The 23,886-nt window shown below is 43.3% G+C and overlaps 1 protein-coding gene across 1 annotated transcript; it reads right to left on the reverse strand.

Annotated features, from left to right (window-relative positions):
- Window positions 1-506: 506 nt before the first annotated feature.
- On the reverse strand, window positions 507-4,357 carry LOC147419103 (pentatricopeptide repeat-containing protein At4g19191, mitochondrial-like). Its single transcript, XM_086505565.1, has one exon. The coding sequence runs from the start codon at window positions 4,242-4,244 to the stop codon at window positions 1,038-1,040; it is 3,207 nt and encodes a 1,068-aa protein (XP_086361691.1). The 5' UTR covers window positions 4,245-4,357; the 3' UTR covers window positions 507-1,037.
- Between the last annotated feature and the right edge of the window lie 19,529 nt (window positions 4,358-23,886).

Consider the following 23,886-nt stretch of genomic DNA (forward strand, 5'->3'; position numbering starts at 1 on the left):
CTCTGCAACAAGCAAGCGTTCCAATCAATCAAAAAAAATAGTCAAGGAGGCAATTAACATGAGCTGCTTACCAGAGACTTACATTCCCAAAGGGAAACATGTGTTTAAGCAAGACCCACCAATGAATTCTAGCTCACGAAGCCATAAGTATCATCCTATGTGGCTGGTCTAGCATGCTGTTCATTAGAGTGAGAGTCAAGGGGAGCTCCACCAAAGTTTGGGTGTTGATGCATTCATGCATATACAAAGGTTCGGTAACCTACAGAGGTTCCGAGTTCCTTTCTATTTCAGTTGGAATGATGTTTCATTTATGACACTCTAAACGGCGAAGAGAGAAGTTTTTAACGTCGTAGGAACAATAGCAAGAGGCCTCAAAGATCTATTGACTCAAAGACCTCTTAGCCAATAGGGAACCAAGATAACCAATCTACCACACTTTAGTGATATGAAGGTTATTCCAGTTTCCTCGCTTTCTTCACTCTCTCCCACACACAAGCACAAGCGCGAGCACGAGAAGTTTTCATCGTCATAGGAACAATCCCAAGAGACCTCAAAGATCTATATGACAGGGCTTGAACTCGAGACCTGATACTCAAGAGAGAACTGAGATAACCAATCTACCACACTTGGTGGGAGATATTCTCACAATGAACCTTGTTCTGGCTTCATTGGCAGATGTAGCTTTCTTTCCTTCTTTCTATCATAAGTAGTTGGAAAAATCCCAGTACGCTACTGAGGCTCACATACTTACTCAGCACAACCCATATTTTCTTAATTAGTACCAATTAAAAGTAATAGCAGCACAGAGACCTTCCAAATTCGAGATCCCATAAATCGTATCAAAGATAGAACGTGACTTCCACCAAGGCTAGTCTTGCACAAGAGAGGATCTTCAAGTTTCAAGCTAGCATATTCAAACCAAGGATAAGTTGTGACTATCAAAGCCACCCACACTGCTCAAACTAACCACCACAACCTTCAATGTATGCATACCTCGGAGAAAAGGATACCAAAAGGAGGCTTCAGTGCACTTCTGGCTAACCTTTATCCATAACATTGACATATGCGATACGCCTAGCATTTGCATAAATATTTGACATGCTAACATACACGGCAGCATCATTGGGCTGTAGTTGCAATGCACAATCATATGCTCTTTTGCCCAATTCTACATGGCCATGTACTCGGCATGCACCTAGCAATGACAGCCAAAACACTAAATCGGGTTGCATCGGCAATCTTGACAGCATACTCTCCACCTTGCCAAAATCTCCTGCACGACCAAGAAGATCGGCCATGATCACATAATGTTTCAACTCCGGACATAGCCCACATTTTCTGCTCATATAGAGGAAGAGTTCAAGACCGCCTTCAATGAGTCCAGTATGACTACAAGCCATTAGAAGAGCAGTAAAGGTGAATCTTGAGGGCTGGCTGTCTCGACAACACATTTCTACAAAAGACTCTAAGCTTGCCATGAGGTTTCCTTCTCCTGCAATAGCAGTAAGCATTGAGTTCCATGACTCCATGCGAGGCTGATGAATCCCATCAAAGACTGCTTGGCAATCTATCATCCCACCACAACATCCATTTGCATGTATGATGGTGGTTTCCACAAAAGAGCTCTGGTCAAGGCCAGAACAAACAGCCGCAAAATGGATATGCTGACAAACGGCTATGAGACCCGTCTCGCTACATGCTTGCAAGATGCAAACGAGAGTGATACCATTTGCTGCCACCCCTTGCTTTTGCATTTCTTTGAATAGTTCCAAAGCTTGATCTCCATCCCCTTGCTCGACAAGCCCCGACAGCATTGCATTCCATGATACGATATTGCGTTCGCGTATGCCGCCAAACACGTCGACTGCAGTTATAAGTCTTCCATGTTTGCCATACATGCGCGTGAGAGTGTTACCCACAAAAAGATTTGTTGTCAGACCTCTTTCCTGAGCTTCAACGTGTAATGCTTGACCAATATCAAAGGATGTAGACGACTCTTGTGCAACTTCATCTTCCTTCTCTTCCAGTGCACTGGCAGCTCGTATCACAATGACAAAGGTCTGAGGATCTGGATTGGCCCCAACTTTGAGCATGTGTGTAAATAATCGCAATGCCAACTTTCCTTTGCCTTGTTCAATGTAGGCAGAAAACATTGCATTCCATGAAATTACACTGCTTCCGGACAGACTGGTAAAAACTCTTTCTGCTTCATTTAAAGCTCCACACTTGGCATAAGATGTTATGAGAGAGTTAGCTACAAAGACTTGAGAGGAGAAACCCTCCTTTTTAGCATCAGCATGTAATGCACGAACAATCTCTAAAGAGATCAGTTTTCTCCAATCCAAGCTTGATGTGGCTTCATCAGTATCTGTCAAGGCGCTGCATGCTTGAAGCGTGGTGACAAACGTACGTTCATCTGGACGCACACCTTCCTCTACCAACTGCCTGTAGAGTCGCATGGCTGAATTACTATAACGTTGTTCAAGATAAACAAAAAGCAAAACATTCCATGTGGTAATGTCATGTTTGGAAAATGAAAGAAACACTTTCTGAGCTTCCAAAACTTTCCGACACTTCCCATAAAAGTTAATAAGTGTATTGCTGATAAAAACATTGGCAGAAAACCCCAACTTACAAACGTCCATATACAACATCTGGCCGAGGGCCATACACTTCTCAACTCCTGTTGCATTCTCATCCCCTTCTTCTATACAAATAATGCATGCCTGAAGAGTGCTCACAGCTGTCCTTTCATCCAAAATAATGCCTGCATCCACCATTCTCTCATAAAGCATTAAAGCCTCATTACCTAAACATTGATCGACATAAGCTGACAACATTACATTCCAAGATACTACATCCTGCTGAGACAAGCCATTGAATACCTTCTCAGCATATACAATACTACCACACTTTCCATACATACTTACTAATATGCCACCTATGTAGGCATCTAAAGCAAACCCTCTTTGCTTTGCATCTTCATGCAATGCCTGACCAATTTCCAAAGTATGTTTCTTAGATAATTGCGCTCCTAAAGCATCCACTTTCTCCTCAGCCAAGCAGCAACATGCTTGAAAAAAGAGAACATAAGCTTGTGCATCCAAATGGTATCCTTCTTTGAGCAGCTGCCTATACCCTAATAAGACCCGTCTTCCTTGACCTTGTTCAACATAACTCTTAAGCATTGTGGTCCAAGTAACTACATTGTGCTGAGATAACCTGCTAAACACACCCTCCGCCTTTGCAACATCACGGTACTTGCCATACATACACATGAGGGTGCTCGCTACGAGAAGGTGCGAAGTGAAACCTTTCTTATGCGCGTCAGCATGGAGTGCTCGACCAACATCAAAGCCATCAAACTCTTCCTCTTCTTTATTGCAACATGCTTTGATTGCCATGACAAAAGTGAGCTCATTCGGTTCCACACCCTCCACATGCATTTGCCTGAAGAGCAGTAGAGCCTGGCTTGGTTCACCATGTTCTATATAACCTGTAAGCATAGCATTCCATGACACTACATTGCAATGCTCCATCTCGATAAAAACAGATTCTGCCTCCTCCATGCTTCCACACTTTCCATGCATGCTAAGAATGGAGTTTGCAATGTATAAATTTGATATAAGACCTTTCTGCTTTACTTCAATTTGTAGCTTCCGGCCCACTTCTGGGTCTGGTATATTACTGCATGCCTTGAAGAGGCTTACATAAGCATAGCGATCCGGTTCATAAGCATCCTCAAGCATAGATTGATACATTTGAAGCGCTTGCTGCCACTTCCCACATCCTACATAGCCACAAATCAAAGCAGACCACGAGGAAACAGATCTCTGTCGCAGTGTGCGATGTATTTTCCAAGCATCATCGACACCTCCACAGCGTGCCAAGGTAATGAGCAAGGAATCACTGAGCAGCCCAGCATACTCTGTCCTCTGAGATCCCACATGCGCTGCCACTTTCTTTGCAGCAAATAGGGCCTTCTTCTTGAGGCAGGTATTGAGGAGGGAGATATAGACATCATCAGAGAGACCTTGAGGTGTTTTAGCAAGGACCTGGAGGGCGTCGTCAAGCTGATCATTTTGGCAGAGAGAGAGAATCTTCTCATGTGATGTGTCCTCGCAAAAGGACGTGTGAGCGGGTGCATTTTGAAGAGTTCCGAGCCTGCGGTAAATGATTGGGTAGCAGGGTCTCGTCCTGGCGACACAGAAGCGGCTCAAACAAACGCCTGAGGAGGCCCCCATAGAGGGATGATGCACCCATCATTCCAAGCTCGTGCTCGTGCTCGTGCTCGTGCTCGCCCTCGCCCTCGCCGCTTCTAGCCTAGTGCTTGCCTCTCTTAGAGTTTGAAACAGGGGAAAATTACCAAAGTGCCCCTTGTGGAGGTACATGGAATTTTTTTAATTTGAGGGGTAGTTTTGGAAGCAATTCTTACTCCAATCTTAGCATAAATTTTCCTTTCCGATGATTAAATCTTGGGAAGTTTTGGCAAGACATGAGCGGTAGTTTAGAAATTTTTGAAAATTGAGGGGTATTTTAGGAACTTCCACAAATTTAGGGGTGTTTTGGTACTTTTCCCTTGAAACAATATATTGGCAGCCAAGTGAGCACTAATGGCGCCCCACAGGTCCAAAAAATAAATGGTTTGGGTGGGATCAACGACCCACATTCATCAGTCAATGTGGGTTGTTGATCACTTGTAAAAGTGTGATTCGATAGTGATCAACACTCATTCCCTAGCCCCACTTGAACGCACTACCTCTTGTGTGCCTTCCATCAAGCTATCACGCGGTTCTATAATTGATGGTGTGGTAGTTATAGGCGATGATTGCCTCTACTACACCACAAAACACTACCAAAAACACCAAGAAGATGGAGACAATCCGAAACTAAGTCTTGATTCCTCCTCACAAGAACCTTCCTTTTACTCCAGAAAAAGCTATCAATTTGCATGCAACAAATCTCTCAATTGAAAGACCAAGAAGAATCAATGATTACATCCTTTCATGCATAAGCAAAAACTCTACAATAGACTCTTCATAAACACAAAAGAAACAACCATACCAAATCTGATTATCACCAAGCTTTATGAAGAGAAAAATGTAGAGGGGTGGAAGCATGAGTGGGTGGACCAAAAAAGTTGTGCCCGGGACATAGCTATTTGGAGAGTGAAGAAGCTCTATAAACCCTTGAGAAGTCAAATATTTGAAAAAAACATTCCTTTTGAATGGTAGCATCCCCAATTTCTCCCGCTTCTCTCTCTCTCTCTCTCTCTCTCTCTCTCTCTCTCTCTCTCTCTCTCTCTCGCAAGGATTGAGAGCATCGTTTTGCTTCTTCTCCATCTTTATCTCATGTGCTGCAAAAAATGAAGTGTCTTGAGCCTTGCGGCAATGCCTTGAGACACAATGCTCACTCACGTGTATATATGTGTGTCTTCTTTAATGCAAACTCCCCAAGTTGCCACGCTGACTTCGACACAAAGAGCATGGCACAACACAAGGCCCTGAAGTTGGCTCTTGGAGCGGCATCCCAATTTAAGGCAAAGAGGCCCTTCTATTTTGTTGGCATATATGCTGGAATGACAGGAAAACTCATGATGTGGAATTTCTTCACAAGTGGTCACGGAAAGGGAGAACCTGATGGGGCAAGAGCAGTTGTGAAGAGGGATCTAACACATGAGCAATTGAAGTGCAATGGAGCTCAGCTTAAGTGTGTTGCTGATGTTGTGCAAATTCCTTTGTCAACACCTATCCGATGGATCCATTGCACACTACCCTTCCAAGCATAGGCATGTAGAACGTCTATTTTGGGAGATCAAGCTGGGAGACGTAGACCAAGAGACTAGGTAGGATTGTGAAGTTGTCCCTGATGCACGCTTGATGCATTCTGTTCGTGGCTACTCAAAACAAGATGGCTCCTCCATTGCATATTGGGAAGCTATCTTGCTATTGTAGTGCATGCATGCAAAATTAGTGTAGGAAACGTAGTAATAAAACACATGTGTCAAGTTGGAGCTTCCATAAGATCACTCTAAGTGATCGTGGAAATAGCGATGATGAATTGGAAGAGCCTACCTACGAAGGGTAGTATGAAGCTTTGAGTGAGGCAATCCAAGTAGGGGGTAACTTTGTTGTCAATGATGAGGAGGGAAATGAAGAAGATGTGGACTTCTACCTCATCAAGTGCACGAGTACAAAGCAGCAACACAAAGCACTTGAAGTGGACAATTGGAAGCAGCGTCGTACATTTTGAAGGGATTCTATTATAAGAAAGTTGATGATTATTGCTACAAGCTACTGGGCAAAAAACATGTCTTCATGTACTCCAATCTTGCTAGATGTATTAAAATTCCAATCACACATGTACAAGGTGCTAGGAGATTGTATATAATCTTGCCCTAGGTCTTCGAATCCCTATATAACGCATGCCATGGGAGATGTAGTTTCAAAAGTTTCTTTTGGATATTTCTAAAAGCAATCATCATCCTCGCTTTAGATATGTGTTAGTCTACCAACACTTTTAGTCATTCTTGTCAGTCTCTCAAATATTATCAAATGGCAACATGCAACACAAGCATAAGAGAAATGTTAATGAGTCATATCCATTAATATTGGCTTCTTATAGTTTTCTTTTTGATAGACTTTCATGGTTATTTAATAGCTGTTTAATAGTTATTAACTAGGTAGCATGTAGATAGTGATCTGATAGCTACATAATAGCTTTTTATGGTTAATACCGACCCAATAGTTATCTAAATGTTGTCTAATAGCTTATTTGATAGCTATGAATTAATTAGATTTTCTATAGATAGGTATATTTCTACTTATTTCTAGCTATGATCTTTTGCCATGCATCAAGTAGGTTTCAAGTAGTCATTTGATTGCTATTCTAATGGAATTTGTTATATAATAGCTATCTAATAGTGTGAACCAATGGTTAAATAATTGTCTAATAAGTGTCTAATAGCTAATGAAAAAGCTACGAGTGAACCAAAGTGGTTGTACATAGATATATGGTAGCTATTGAAATGCTATTAGTCTCATCTCTTTATTTTGCACTCTCCCTCGCCTCACGTGGTTGTATTTATGTTTGGTTTTGTGCTCATAGCATGCTATTTTCATATGTTTTGTAGGCTCGCTATACATGTGCATCTTGTAGTGGTATCGTAGCATTGGTTACGCTCCAAACCAGGATATGGTAGCCACGGAGATCTGCAAATCTCTCTCTCTCTCTCTCTCTCTCTCTCTCTCTCTCTCTCTCTCTCTCTCTCTCTATTTACTTCATGTTAATCACCCATGGTAGATCATGAGACTTCTAGGAGAGCTTTCATATTTTTCTTATGAAAAAACATAGAAGAAAGAAGCAGATACGATTTTATTTTATTTTGGTTCTTCCTCTTGTCGTAGGAAGCAACATCGAGTGGAGAAGATGGAAGGAAAAGTATTTTTTTTAACAACACAAATGCAAGATTCTTAAAGATCTTGTAGATCAAGCAGTGGAAACCTCATCACTATATGGCACGGGCATATTCAAATGGGATTAAGGGTGCAAATTAGACCCTGGGATTAAGGGTGCAAATTAGACCCTGAGCCATGAGTATGATATGGAAACAAAAGATCATGATGATGATACAAGGATTAAATAGAAAATAGAAAATGATGGTACAAGGATTAAATAGAGATAGTAATAGGTTTTGCATGTATAGCTAGTCAAACTTGGAAGTAAAGAGGGATATGTTACAAAAAGAGTATGTGGCCCTCAATTATTTTTATTTTGGAAACAAGGAGAATCTTGTAAGATTCTCTCGCTATCTTCTCTTAGGTTTTTAGGAAAACTTAGGCAACTCTCAGTCCACAACTGCATGGCAGTCCACGTGTTTGGTGAATATCTTGCAATTATACTAGTTGGGTGGTCTCTCTCTCTCTCTCTCTCTCTCTCTCTCTCTCTCTCTCTCTCTCTCTCTCTCTCTCTCCCCCCCCCGACACATGGTCTGTAGAGGTGATAGAGAAGCATCAGATCTACGTGCTAGTATGGGGGTTGTTGGGAACTGGTGTGGAGGCACAACATAGCAACTGTAGGTGATAGATAGGGGAGGACCAATTTTGGCATGAGTGAACGTCAAGCCTGCACATGGGTAGGGGGGCTCCTAGGAGATGGGTAGAGGCAATAACATGCAAAGGGGGGTGACTCAGGAGGTGGAGATTGTCCCAGGCAGAGGCGGAGATGGAGTGGGAGTTGGAGGCAAAGGAGGTGGTGCCTTCTTGCTTTTGGGGGTTGAGGGAATCTTTAGAGTAATCAATTTTCTTTCAAAGGCTACCACTATGTGTATGTATGTGTGGACGATTGTGAAAAAGTCCTTTAAAAATGGGAATCTGGAGGAGAAGATTTAAACAATTTAAATGAGAGAAGATTTGCTGGAAGAACAAGCTAGAAGAAGGTTGGATTTGGTGACTGTTGAGATTTGATAGAAGAACTCGAAGAAGAAGAGGAGGAGGAATCTATGAGCATCGTGGTAGGAAACAACCCAAGAGGCTCGCATGCTCTATTTCCATTTCAAACCTGACTTCAACTTTGATTTTGTGGGTAGCCATCAGAGATTCAAGCTCTGCCTTAAATCCTACCAATTGTCTCGTCTTTACCTACTTGGCTACCATTCCTTTGATCGAAGATCAAAAGTAGTGCTTGAAAAAAAAACCTACGTTTAGTCTAATCCCACCTACAAAATTTGAAATTTACCTCTAAGTTTAAAAGTTTAAGGCAAGTAAACCTACAAGAAACAGAGAAATTTAGTGTAACAACTTCGAAATATAGCCAATGTACCCCTATATTGTTTTGTACGTAGTATTTTTGGAGTTTATTCCACATTTTATTACTAAGAATCTCTTTCAGATACCTTCGTTCTCCCTTTTCGGGACGTGAATGCTCCCTTTCCTCGACCTGAATGCTCTGGGTTGCAGCATGTTCCCATGCACCTCAGGGCTCCCACCCTCACCACATGCCTTTGCCCTCGCTTGGCCTACACAACTTCCTCCTCCTTGCACCTTGAGACCCTTGCTCCATGTCACTACACGAACACCCTCTCTACACCCCTACCCCTACCCCTACACCCTCCCATCCCCTCCCCTCCCATACATGCGCCCTCCTGTCCCCCCCCCTCCCGTCCCTGCATCCTTGCACCCTCCCCTCCCATCCCACACCCTTCTATGTTGCATGCCATGCTAACCCCGCAGCACTTGTTGTCGCACATCTGCATGATGCACATCGTCCGCTGGTTGACGTTACGTAAGATAGGATCAGCCTAGTGAAGCAGTGATGCGCATGACAAGATGCGGGAGAGAGAAAGAGAGTCAGAGAATAGTTTTTTAGCCTTGCATCATTGAAGAGGAGAGAGAGAGAGATCCCCGTTCGTCATGAGATGCCACTGTAGCAGATGGCGATCCTCCTTGCGTGCGCATTCCTCCTCACATCACACAAACCCACGCCCTTCTCCTGCCATCCCCTGGTGCGCCCTACCCACCCTCTCCCCTTCTCACCATCATGGGCAGCACCAGTTTCACACCATCACATGTAGCATGGTAGACTCTTGGAGTGCTATAGATGGAGAGTGTGGAAGGCCTGCGAAATACCAAAAATAACACAATACACAGCATAAATTGACAAATTGCCCACCCCCTTGTTGAACATTTATGTTCGACCACAAACGGGCTTATTGCACTAACAAAACTGCCACTCCAAAACAAACTCTCTGCACATCATAAAACCACCTAGCATATGTACAAAACTTGGCATCTGTCACCCGCTGCTTTTGTTCATGCGGGTTGCCCAACCCCCTGCTTTTCTTGCCATCATCCACCTGGGTCAAACACCTGGCTTTGATCACTTCCATCCACCTGCAATGGCCTCCCATAGTGCTGCATCCCATCACACAGCCAATCATCCACATAACATGTCCTTGGCATACTTCCACTGTCCCCAACATTCATTGGCATACTGTCCAGTTCCAAAAAAACAACATCAAAAGCATCACCGCTTCCATCAGACATATCATCATTGACACGAAACATACCATGCCCTCCCTCCCAACCATATAAAGTGAGATCCTCCTCAAGCAAATCCTGCACCTGCTCGACAGCCCACTGCATAGCGGCGTTTATCAGCATCCCTTTCAACCACCATTCACAAATCCCTTTAGAAAGCTCAGACACAATCTAGGAATCCGTATTCTCTGCCACCATAGAGTGCACTTGCTGCATAGGAAGCACCTCTATATTTGGCTCCATGCTTGCCTTGTCATCTGCATTGCACTCAACTCCAACATCATCAAGATCTCCCTCATCAATCGGCCCTTCAAGGTCGATAAGCACCACTTGCTTGTCAGCTTCCATCACCTGCTCTTTAAGCATCTCTTCTACTGCTGCATCATGCTCCATCAAGGAAGAGAGAAACTCGTTCTCTATCACATTATCCTCATCTTGATCTTCATCCATAAGCAAGGCCACCTCGTCATTCTTGGCAAACCCCTGTACCTGATGCACCACCACGGCACATTCCACTGCCACTTTCATCAGCATGGCAATTAACATGGCACCGCACATCATCTTCACCTGCATATCATCACCTGTAGGCTCGGGCTCCTCCACTTGGTCTCCATCAAGCGTAACGGTTTGCACTGCTCCTTGTTTCTCATACACACTCACTGTATCTCCACCCACTTGCAAGAGATTAAACTCATCATACCCTGACTGAGACAACTTAGTCTCCCAACTCGTGTCAACATCTATAGAGCTACTTTCACTTGGCTCAACCTCGTCCTCTATCTCAAGCTCGGAAAGCTCCTCTAGCTTCACCGCTTCAACCTCGTCTGCAAACCGCACTGTTTGGCCCTTACCACACTTCAATGGAGCTTCTACAACCGCACCTTGACTTGGCAGTACCTCCTTTGTCCATTTTGAAACCACTTGCACATCCTCTACAATTGGAGTCACTCTAGTTGGCATTTTCAGCATAGGAACCGCCCTATCTCTCTGCAACCATAGAACCCTCGGTTCCTCTCGCACATGCACTTCTCTTTGCACAATCCTTGGCTCGGCTACCACTGCATCAACCTGCTTTGGGATCACAATACCTGGCAAACCCTGTCTAGCTTCACGCTTCTTGAGAATTTTCTTGGTTCGCCCTTTCGCTAGAGCCATCACTTCTTCGTATGACACCGGGCCATCTATCTCCACCTTATCACGTACTTCCTCATGCACGCAATCCATGAATTTGCTCAACTTTAAAAACCCAACATTCTCAGCAGCAATTAACTTTATCAGCTTTTCCCAAAGGACCTCAAACTCCCATAAGAATGTTGAAAATCCGCTTTCAAGCCTTGCTTCAAATTGCCCATCCTTCTCTTTACTTCATCCAACTGTGCATGTGCTACATATTTGCTTCGAAAATCCACTTCTAGTGCTTCATGATCCACCTTTTCCTCATTAGGCAGGCCATCGAACCATAGCCTCGCTTTACCACGAACCAAGAGAGGAAACACCTGTACCGCACCTTCTTCCCTCGACAAACCACTTTCCAGCACGAACAACCCATAGTCTTGGAGCTAGGTTCCTGCATCTTCGACCCCAATGAAAATGGGAAATCCCGTCCAAGCCATTACTTCTCTAGCAGCACCTGCTCTTCAAAGGCCTCACCTTTGGCATCACCAAAATCATCGCTTTGTCTTCAAACAGGAGCATCAATGTGCTCCTCAGTGGGGGCACCAGAAGATCGAGAGGGGGAATGGGGAACACACCCGACACACACGCAATGGCCCCTATATAGCTCAGGGTATTCACAGCACCCCTATTCTCTCGAAAAACACCTTCAAAGAAAGCAACTCACACTAGCAGGGCCTCGCCTGCACTTCGCCCAACGCACACACTCTTTGCACAATCCTCAGACAGCTACCACACCGATCTTGCCCACTTCTCGCACTTCCACAGCTCGACATCTCTCTTTCTTTCTCTCTCACACACATAGGGGGCCCGAGGGGACGCACACGCTCACACACACCGGCACCACACACCTTGGAGACGAGCAAAGAAAAAAGGGGGGAAGGGGGAAAAGACGACACCAAAAAAATCGACAATGACAGCTTCTTTACACACCATGTACAAAACTCATGTGGCCTGCTCTAGGTCGCGCCATGGCCATCACCAATCCATACAGAGAGGCACACACCTCCCTTGCCACTCAACTCCGTCGGCACATGCCTCGACAAAAAACTCCATCGTTGGCTTCACTTTGACAGAAGCCGTTTTCTCTTGGCAGCCCTCGCTCGCTTTCTTTTCTACGAAGCTCTCGCTCCTCCGAGCCTCTTCACAACGATTTGTCTTCCATGCTCGCTTCCATCCTCGAGCGCGCGAAGCGTTTTCCTTTTTCTCCCCTTCTCCTCTTCCTTTTCCAAGCCCCCAAGGGAAAATAAAACCTTGCTCCTCTTTTCGAAAACAGCTGGTCCTTTTCTCTCGTTTCTTCCTTTTCCAAGGCAAAGAAATAAATGATTTCTTTCTTGGGCTTTGCTTTGTGAATCTTAGTCTTTTTTGCTTTTGAGCAAAAATTCCACCAAGTTAAGGGGTCACCCTTTTCCCTTTTGAACTTATAGCCAAGGACTTTCCTATAATCCGTCTCGCTTGTGGTCGGTGCTCCGTGTGCTCGGGCTCGTCGAATAAATTTTTCGAGCATGCCACATGGGAGATCCACCTGTCGGCTCCATGTCATGACGCCTAGATGGCTTCAAACGGCGTGTCCCAAACATAGAAAAAAGCATCCGACCATCCACGTTCGCTACGAACTGCCGACCTCGACCAAGCATATCTCCATGCTCTGGACTCCAATTCAGGTGCCGTCGACTCCGACTAGCATCACATGATGCATGCTACCCACCAGACACCTGGCGAGCTCAAGAAAACACCAAATTGCGCATTTCTCGATGCAGCTCTCAAACGCCTCGAAACTGGCCCCTGCCAAAACTTGATTGTTCATAACTTTCCATCCAGAAGTCCGATTCTCAATCCGAAAAGACCGACGTGCTCCACAACTCGAGCACTTCTCGTGTATGATATCCACCTGCCTTGACCAACCACCTGTGCCCGCCCAATTCGACGAGGATCTGCAAACGCATCCCCCTTCAACTTGCCATATCTTGCACATCCGTGCTCCGTTTGACGAGCTGTCCGGACGAGCTTCTAGAGCATCTTGAATACCACATTTCGGGGCACATTTTCTACATCTCGAACACCGTGACTTTCCGTCAACATTATCCCACTTTGGAGGCCCCCCCTTGGCCTAAAAAACCGACTTAAGCATGCATTTCTGCTGCCACTTGCCTGCTGAGGTCTCCCACACTAGCTTTAGCCCTCTACCATGCACCTGTCAGCATACATAGCACTGCACTGTACACTTCCCAGCACGGACCAACTTTGGTTGCACCAGCGTGTGGAGAGGTCTTAAAATGAGGAAGCACATGGTGCAGCACAAGCTTCAATTGGCCGATTGTATGTGATAAGGGTTGATTCTCCTCTTTATTTGGGAAGGGATTCTTTGGAGAGGGAAGAAGAGTTTCTACAAACAGATATGCCTCCATCAGATTTAAATAGATCAAAGAAGTATGTCTTCCTTTGTCGTGTCAAAAAGTATGTGCTACTTTGATGATTCCTTTTATATGAAAGCGGTGTATCTTGTGATGAGAAAAGTGCCTTGGAAAGAGGAAATTTACAGAATTTTAGAGAAAAATCATGAGGGTTCCTGTGGTGATCACTTTGCTTCAAAGATCACTTTGCATTTAATCTTGCAAGAGGGGTATGTGTGGCCAAGCATTCAACGTGATGTTCATCATTGGTGCAAGTCTTGTAAAGAGTGCCAAAGCATGGAAAATAGGGTACTCAAATAAAAAATTAGAGGAACCATTGTGTCTTATGATGTTTTTGAGAAGTGGGTTATTGATGCATTAGGTCCTCTTCCTATGACAGCTAGAGGAAAATGCTACATACTTACTGTTGTTGACTATCTATCCAGGTGGGCCGAAGCCAAATATGTTAAGAAAAACCACAAGCAAAGATGTTTCCCAATTTATATATGAAGATATTTGCTACAAATTTTGCATGCCATTGGAGTTACTTTTTGACAAGGGTCTAGGTTTCAGTGGAGAGCTGTTGGATTATCTATGTGAGGAGCTTCATGTGCATCGCAGGTTTACTACTCCATATTATCCCCAATGCAATTTAGTGAATGAAAGGTTTAATGGAAAACTCATAAGGATTCTTATAAAGATGACAAGAAATAATGTAAAGACTTGGGATTTATAGCTACCTTGCACTCTATGGGCGGATTTCCCTCAAATCAAGTATTGATTTCTCTCCCTTCCATCTAGTTTTTGGCAAAGAGGCTTTACTTCCTATTCACATGGAGATACTAGCTTTGAATCTGATGCTAAAGCTTAAAGAAGAGTCTAATGATGCATCAATATGTACAATTGGATAGGCTGCTAGATTTTGAGCTTTATGAGTAGGGAAGAACAATCAAGAAAAGACAAATGAGAAGGTGAAGGACAAAGACATCAAGAAGGGTGACATGGTGCTTCTTTATAGTAGTTAGCTTAATATCATTTTTCAAAATAAGTATCAAATCAAATGGAAAGGTTATTTATTGGTCTTAAACAGGTTTCCAATTGGCACATATTAGCTTTGCTAAGTTGGATGGTACCCCACATAAAGCATGTGTGAATGGATACATGTTGAAGAAGTATATTGCAAGGTTGATGACTGCAATTAAGGATGAGCTTTCTTTTAAGAAATTTTTTGATCATGTGGATAATGATGAAGATGAAATGAAGACTCCCTCATCTGGTTTAGATGATCACTTTTTTGATGCAGATCATGAATGATCTAGATGGCTGGGGTGTGGCAAACTATGTTAGGTGCATTTTCAACACCCCGTTTTTTGTAAATTTGTACATATGGACATGATGCCCAATGTCAAAAGAGTGTGTGGGCTTTCTTTTTGTCATTTTTTAAAGCTTGATTTAGCAAGCACATGTACATGCAGGGCAAGCCACTAGGATAGCGCCAATTGTTAGGTTACTGTAAGTGCCCGTAATAAGTGAGTTTTTTTGAAGTGAGACTTGTATATAACTAAAGCTCATGTAAACACTTAAAATTGTTTAGACAAAGTCCAATTTTTTTTTAAGTTTTATCTCTTTGTGCCTCTTTGATGGTTTTTGATGCAGTTTTTGCCCTCGCCTTGCCTTCTCTATGTGTAGTCGTATCGGGACAGCTCTCTGTTTGCGTCTATTTTGCATGCAGTGGAGTGTAAATTAAATTTTGGTCATCTTCAGATTTATTGCTAGTCATTTTTCAAGATTTCTTCCAAGCTTTAAAGTGCCCCAATTGGAGTTGTGCTCTTCAAAGTTATGACTAGTTCTCTGCAGGGTTGTGGCTATGGCAGCCTAGTGGCAAATTGTGTGCACACAGATTAGGAGGGTATGTATCTATGTCTTGTGGAATTGATGCTGAATTGTGGGTTTGTGATGTTACAAAGGGGAGACCCTTGTCTTCATATGCAATGGCCGACGTTGTTAGGAGTTTTTTTGGAGCAAGGGATTGCGCATATGTACATACACATGCCATGGTGCATCGAATAAAGGATTGCCCATTTTCCAGAGCCAGGTGGTTACGTGGGGCCCACATGTGTACAAGTAGGACATCATGTACATAGTGCATCGATTTTCACTATCACCAGTACTAGTGTGTTTTTTATATAGTAATGAGGATTTGGTAGCGCGTAAAACTTATCAAGGAAGCTATTCGCGGGCCGATGACATGAGGTAAGCAGGTGCGTCAGATGGAATCTAGTGGCGTCAGGAGGTCGAATGGGGTCAATACTTGCACATGGATAAGTACGGACACAACGTGGGTGTTTTCTTGTGATAATTATGCAAAAAGTTCATCATGAGAATTGTATTTGGGGGCCACTTCATGTGTTTGTGGGATGCATTATTGGAAAAAGTTGAGTGCCAGGTGTGCGGATGGATGCAGCAGGGTGAAAACTATGCACTGTGAGGCCACTTTTTAGCCTGTTCGGGGTCCGTTTGAGGTCAAGTAAAAGGCCAAAGGTGCCCAAGTAATAAAGCTAAGTGTGGCAACTGAAAAACCTGAGAGAAGACCAGAAAAATTGTGGAGAGAAGAGGAGGAACAACTACAACTGAGTTTTTGTTGTTTTTGGGAGCCTGTTTTGGCCATAAACTGCTCATCCGGGGTCGGATTTGAGCACTTTGACATTGTAGATTGGGGTTTTGGGCTGTTCTGGACGCGATGGCACTGTCCATTTTTCCAAATTCCTCACCATTTTTCTACTCTTTTGGCTGTGTAAGTTTCTCCTATGGAGCGAAGCTTCTGCTCCAATTTGTGATTGTATCTGGCATATTTTACCCATATTGTGTGAGCTATTTGCCCATTGGTGTTGGCCCAAGCTCAATTGTATTCAAACATAATAAATTCTTCTCTTTTGAGCTGAGTTTTGTGTGTGTGTGTGTGTGTGTGTGTGTGTGTGTGTGTTTGTGTGGAGTGGGCAAATGGGTAGTCTCTCTCCTCTCACTCCATCGGTGTGTTTCATGTCTCGGTCAGGGGGTTGTGTAAGCCGAGTGGTGCCCTATAGCATGTGTGTGTATCATCCCAAGAGTGTGTGTCGGGTCATTATAGAGGCGTTGTGTGTGTTTCCATCTTGCCCACATTCTTTTGGCGGCCCCACAGAGTATCTTCTTCGAGTACCTTTAGCTTCGGGATTACATGTTACAGATTACACGTTACACGTTATAGGCATGTACAGGTGATTCACATAGGTACAGGTAGCTGGAGTAGAGTGAGACACTGGCAAGTGGGAGTCACTTGCAATTGCCATGGATATGCATCACTTGGCGCCTGTTTGAGCGCATTGTCTGTTGGTATTGTACGTTACTTGTGGAAATTGCCATTGTACGCCATTGTGGAGCCATACTTGGTTTTATTTGGCAGTCCCAGCCATTTCTGAGACTTGGTCTGGAAGATAGTCATTTCTGAGACTTGACTATATGAGATTTGCATAAACTTCCGTGAGAGGGTCCATAGCGTGAGGTTTTATTGAGCTGGGGGATTCTCAAATGTGAGATCTTTTCGGTGATACAGGTAGTTGGAGCACCCTTTTTGTGACCTCGCCATAGGCTATGTACTAGTGATTACTACTTGATGCTCGGGTTCTATTATTGGTAGGTTATGCATATATATACAGTCTATATTTTGGGTTATTACTGCTCTACTTCTAGGGAAACTCTGTCAAAAAACTTTGTCAAAATTTTTCCAAGTTGTGATGGCTAGTTTTTTGGTCTTTTGAGCCATTTATGCAGTTATGCTGCTGAAATTTTGGCAAAATCAGAGGATAAGTCAGGTGTGCCTTCTTGAGAGCTTCATGATTGGCTTTAATGGATGATCAAAATGGACCTCAATTCACTCCTTTTCATTTAACACAGAGAATCCAAATAAATGTTTATGTGTCCAGGAAGATTTTTTCCAGCAGCGCATAGTCTTTATGTTCGGGCCAAGAAGATTAAGAGAGATACTGGAATGCCCTTTGCCTGTTGTAATTTTGATGATTAACTATGAAAACTCATTTGATGTGCATGTGTTTATCCTTATCTAAAGACAAGCTCCATTGAAGTTTCTAGGAATTGAGTCAGTCAAAAGTTTTGGGTTCTTGCATGTGTGTTTGAAGGGGTTCTCAAAACATCGTAACTTGGGTAGCCATGGCTTTCTCTTATCCGGAATTTCATGGAAGAAGTGATGAAGATGTGGAAGACTTTCTGGAAAAGATGGAGGTTGCCTGCATTAGCAACTAGATTCATGACCCGCCGCAGATGTTACGTCTTCTCCAAATCTGTTTGAAGAGTGATGCACGAGTTTGGTCCAAAGCATTTGAAGAAGAGTTGCGTGCAGCAGATCCACCTGTAAGATTAAGTTGGGACAATCTAAGGCATGGATTGGAAGGTGGAGTTTGTGAAGACAAAAGATCCTGACAAAGTGTGGCAAGAAGTACAAGGTTTGGTGCAAAAGGAAGGTGAGCCAGTAGATACGTACATACGTAAGTTTTCATTGGCATGGGAACGGATGTCCAAGGCCTTAGCACCACAAATACCCCCACCTGACATGATGAAGAAGGACAAATTCTTAGCTGGTCTTTGGGAGAATATATGTTGGAGAGTGGAGCTAAAGAAGCCTAGAACATATGAAGATGCATTGGAGGTGGCAAGGAACAAAGAGCGGAAGTTGAGAAGAATGAGTCAGCTAGGAGTAGAGTCTTTTCCCATGAGGTCTGAGTTTCAGCCTATGGATTCTTTGCAAGGTCGCATGCTAGGGGTTCATCATGAACTAGTGGTTCCTGTTACTCCTCAAGTTATGCCAACAGTGGTCACTACAACAGTGCAAGATGGTGGGCTAAGGCAAGACATGAGGAAAGTTGTAGATTTAATGAAGAATCTCAGCCTTAGAATGGGTGAGTCCAGTAGTAGTCAGCCCAAAGAAGGATGGGAAGTGGAGGATTTGTGTAGATTTTAAACCCTTAAATTCAGCCACTAAGAAGAACCCATATCCTCTTCCATTCATCGATCAGATCTTGGATTGAGTGGCAGGTTATGAAAGGTACAATGTTTGTGATGGTTTTTTAGGCTATTTCCAACTGAAGATTTCTCCTAAAGACCGAACAAAGACAACTTTCATTACGCCATGGGGCTGTTATTGCTACACGATATTTCCATTTGGGTTGTCAAATGGACCATCTTTCTATCAAGAGAGAGAAAATTGGGTATTGGAACCATTCATTGGTAGTTGTGTTAAAGCTTTTATGGATGACTTCTGTGTCTACAGCAGTAGGGTTGAACACCATGAGAAGCTGCAGATGGTATTGGCTCGATATGATGAATGTAGAGGACAACTAAATCCAAAGAAATCTCATCTAGCACAGCCAAGGGTGAGGTTATTGGGCCACATGGTGTCAGAAAATGGCATTGAGGCTGATCCAGACAAGGTTAAGTCTATTATTCTTCTTCCATCACCTACGAGTACAAAGCAATTGGCAACCTTTATACACAAAGTGAAGTATATGGCGCGGTTTATTCCATTGTCTTCACAGCTCCTTTATCCATTACAACAAGTGGCAAAGCATGATCCATTGCAATGGGATGACAAGTGTGAAGAAGTGTTTCAAGAGGTGAAAGAGGTGTTAGGGGGGTTGTCAGCCATGCAGGCTCCTGATTGGGAGCAAGTGTTTTATGTAAATCCATCAGTAGGGGATGATGCCATTGGAGCCATGCTATTGAAAAAGAAAAGGGCAGCCATTATATGAGGCCAGTGTATTGTGCAAGCCAAGTGAAGTTGGTAGCAGAGAGAAAATTCTCGGAAGTAGAGCTAGTAATGGCCAGTGTAATATTTGCTTGGACGATTTCGTCATTACTTGCTACCATGACCTTTTGTTTTCTTGACGAGTTACACCTTTTTGCCACAGTTAATTAATGGCACTAGCATGTCAAATGTGGTCAAGAAATGGGTAATTGAGTTGCAACAGTTTGAGTTCTCTTTTCTAGTTGAAGGCAGTACAAGAGCTACCCTAGCCGATTTGTTGACCTACAAGGAGAATCTCCTTATTGTTAAGGAAGAGGCGGTGAGAAAGGTAGTTGAAGAAGTTCCACAGATCAGCAATGCACATGTGTTGTTCTTTGATGGCTCATACTGAAAGAGCCATGATGCAGCTTCAGGGGGTATAGCACTTTATGATACAGAGGGGAAGCTAGTATGCAAGATAGGGTTCAAATTGGATGCTCATAGTAACAATGAGGCTGAATATGCAACTTTAAAAGCTGGATTACACATTTGTTTGAAGCATGGGATTAGAAGGTTGAGCATAAAAGGAGATGCCTTGTTAGTGGTGAAGCAAGTGTTGGGTGTGTGAAAGAGCAAGAACACCGCATTGAAGGATATGTGTTTCAGAATTAAAGGCCTGTTAAAAAAGTTTGAAGCATGGAGCATCAGACACATTGAACATGCTCTAAATGGAGAGGCACATAAAGCAGCCCAAAGCATGATTGGGGAGCTATTTGTGTTGAGGACCAATTTACCTCTTTATCTTGGCCGGGAAAGTTTGGCTCAAGAAGAGGAGATTTTGCTAACAGGAATCATTCCAAAGGACATTCAGAAGTCTAAGAAGTATGGTTTTGTGCATAGAGCATACAGGTACAAATTGATTGCTGTTGTCTTTTACATGAAAGGGGATGATCTCATGTTGAGACGTGTACCTTGGCGGGAGGAGCTTTATAGAGTCTTGGAAGAGAATCATGAAGGTGCATGTGGCGGACATTTTGCTCTAAAGATCACCTTGCATAAGATCTTGCAAGAGGGGTATGTGGCGTAGTTTGCACAAGGATATTCACCATTGGTGTAGGTCTTGCAATAGGTGTCAAGCATTTGGGAAGAGAGTGTTGAAGCCAGAGCTACGAAAAACCATTATGGCGTTTGATGTGTTTGAAAAATGGGGGATTGATGCAATAGGCCCATTACCTATCACAAGTAGGGGCAAAAGCTATATTTTAACTGCAGTGGACTATCTCTCTAGATGGGCAGAGGCTATAGCAGTAAAACAGATCACTGCAAAGGATGTGGAAAAATTTGTGTATGATGAAATATATTGCAAGTTTGGGGTGCCACTGGAGCTACTTTCGGATAAGGGGCCAGGATTTAGAGCTAAACTGCTAGACTTTTTATGCGCGAAGATGAAGATTATGCACCAGCATACCACTCCTTATTACCCACAATGTAATGTCTTAAATGAAAGATGAGTTGGTACAAATCCTTTCGAAAGCGACACAGTACCAAGGAAAGAATTGGGATTTGGAATTGCCTTGTGCATTATGGGCTTACCGTACTTTGATAAAGACAGGTACATGGTTTACTCCATTCCATTTGGTATATGGAAAGGAAGCACTATTGCTTGTGGAAGTAGAGTTGCCTATGGTCAAGATGCTAGAGAAGTTACTTGGGCCGCCTAGTGATGCATTCAAAGAGTGGCTCTTATAATTACAAGAGGTTTAGTTGGATAGGATGAGCGCTTTGGAGCATTATGGGCAGATGCAAGATAAGGCTTTAGCAAAGATAAATGAAAAGGTCAAAAGTAAGGATATCAAGAAGCATGACTTGGTTTTGCGCTACAACAATAAGCTGGAAAACACCTTCCAAAAAAAGTTTCAAATTAAGTGAGAAGGCCCTTTTAAGGTGGTTGAGTGTTTTCCAAATGGTACATATCAGCTGGCTAACTTGGATGGAATACTACATAAGTCAAGGGTAAATGGATTGCATCTTAAATTATATCATGCCAGGTTAATGATGGTGGAGCAATATGATATGTCTGTGGAGCAAGTAATGTTGGTGAGGGATGAGGAGACTTGTGACGCGGCGAGTCTCATATCTCTTTTTGCTGCATGAGGTCGAAGGGGGTCAATACTTGCACATGGATAAGTACAGACACAACGTGGGTGTTTTCTTGTGATAATTATGCAAAAAGTTCATCATGAGAATTGTATTTGGGGGCCACTTCATGTGGTTGTGGGATGCATTATTGGAAAAAGTTGAGTGCCAGGTGTGCGGATGGATGCAGCAGGGTGAAAACTTGAGCGGCACTCCACTGAAACTTTTTTCCCTTGGCTTTCAGCTGATCCGTCACTGGCACAACAACGTGAGCATAGTTTTTTAACGAACCATCGATAAAAACCTGCAAATCCCAAGAAAATCTGTAACTCTTCTAGATTTTTGGGAGAAGGCCACCTCCGAATGGCATCAACTTGATGGGAATGGGATCGTGCTAACTAGGGTGGATGAAAGAGAAATATCGTGCTCACAAGTGAGTGTGTGTAGACTAGATTATCACTCAAGCAAATTCGGTTCCAAGATGAATTAACTTGGACTCATAAATACGAGCTTGAGTAGTTGCTAAGACATCACAAGCTCACCACCATAAACGAGAGAGAGAGAGAGAGAGAGAGAGAGAGAGAGAGAGAGAGAGAGAGAGAGAGAGAGAGAGAGAGAGAGAGAGAGAGAGAGAGAGAGAGAGAGAGATGTAATGAAAATGGACTGGGATTGTTTGTTCATGAAATGAGCTTTTAGTAGCTCTACATCCTTGAACCACTACATGTGGGATAATTCCACCTTTTCTCTCCTTGACTCATACTTTAATACTCTAGGAGAAAGCTCACACCTTACAATCCTCCCCTTGAGGTTTGAACTAGGACAATACAATGAAGGTTCTTTATCCACTAAGGATGACACATGGTATCCACATAGGATGATAATAAAAAAGGAATCCTCCTCAAAGGAAATTTTGAAGTTTCCCCATGGTGCCTTGGAGCGGTCTTTGCACTTGGAGACTCTCCAAGGCCAATGTCTTGACTCCATACACGAGCACAATTATGAAATCTTTGAAGTTTCCCCATGGTGCCTTGGAGCGGTCTTTGCACTTGGAGACTCTCCCAGGCCAATGTCTTAACTCCATACATGAGCACAATTATGAAATCTCCAAGGCCAATGTCTTGACTCCATATATTGCTAGAAATGTGTGCATTATGTGTGTGCTCATGTGTGTCTAGGTACGACTTTACAAGACAAAAAAAAAGAATGCTTGGTTCTTTGCCACTTAATTTTTGAAGAATCTCTTCACAGGGGTGGAGTCACTCTTCACAAAAAAAGATTATTTGTTGACCTTTTGCTTTGCTTGAGGTTGAATTCAAGGCTCAAGAGAATGCTAGATGTAAATCTTGTTTGGTGAAGGCCTTTCTCTCTGACGAGATTGCAGAGTGAAAACTACCTCTTACAAGGGCTTGGAAGTCATGATGGCTAGTGGGATAGCTCTCTTGAGTGGCTTGCTGTAGCTTGGTGTGAAGCAAGGCTTAAGAATTTATGAAATACAGGCAAAGGCAATGGGATGGGAGGCTTATAGAGTCGGGGAGCACGGTCCCTTCAAGCAGGCAAGCAGCCCTTTGGGCAAGCGCGGGCGACAAGATTTCAAGCAGTAGGCATTCTTTTTTGGCACGATGACAGAAGAAAACCAGAGCAAACCACCTCTATAGCTTGGCGTCTCTACCAATTTGGGATCACATACCTATCCACTCAAACACGTGCAACTACAACTCCAACGACTTTATCCAGTTGTCAACCCAAGCCCTCGGCCATGGGGTCTTTACAGCACACGCCGGCCAAGTTGAGACGGAGAAAAACCAAATGCATACTCAAATCCTTTGTCCTTTGTAACATTTAATGGCTGAGTAACTTGTGTGTAGCGGAAAATAGCATAAACATAGTGAGCATTTCATTAGTATAGTTTCCTAATGAGCATAGCAAGAGTGCTTGGATGGAGAGAGCAACAAAAAGCATAACACCTAGTTAGATAGGCATGAACAATACTTCAAAAGAGAGAGAAATTAAGCTATTGACAACAGCTGAGGACCAGATTTACATGGAGCCAGTCCCCCCTTCAAAAGGCTTTGTATTATAGGTTTCCCCCATCAAGGGAGACATTTTACAATACAATACTTTATGTTCCTTCAATAACTTGCTTGTGCAATGAGGATGGAAGGAGTACTCTTATGAGAAATAAGTATATATCCTCACATAATCACTCATAATAGCTTAGCATAGCCTAGTAATTAGCATGATAGAGGAGATGAGCATGCATTGGAGCTTGGCTCTTGGTTGGATTTGCATCACAAAGCCAAGAGTTGGTGGTGTAGGCCTTCCTTCTCACAAGCTTGGAGTAGATGATGACCTTTCCATTAAAGCTTGAGAAGGA

This window comes from Adiantum capillus-veneris, chromosome 29, assembly GCF_014529385.1.
Source record: "Adiantum capillus-veneris isolate H3 chromosome 29, ASM1452938v2, whole genome shotgun sequence".
In the NCBI taxonomy this organism is placed as follows: domain Eukaryota; kingdom Viridiplantae; phylum Streptophyta; class Polypodiopsida; order Polypodiales; family Pteridaceae; genus Adiantum; species Adiantum capillus-veneris.

What these genes read in the sequence shown, in the direction of transcription:
- LOC147419103 (XM_086505565.1), bottom strand. Translation starts at nt 4,244, where the DNA reads ATGGGGGCCTCCTCAGGCGTTTGTTTGAGCCGCTTCTGTGTCGCCAGG.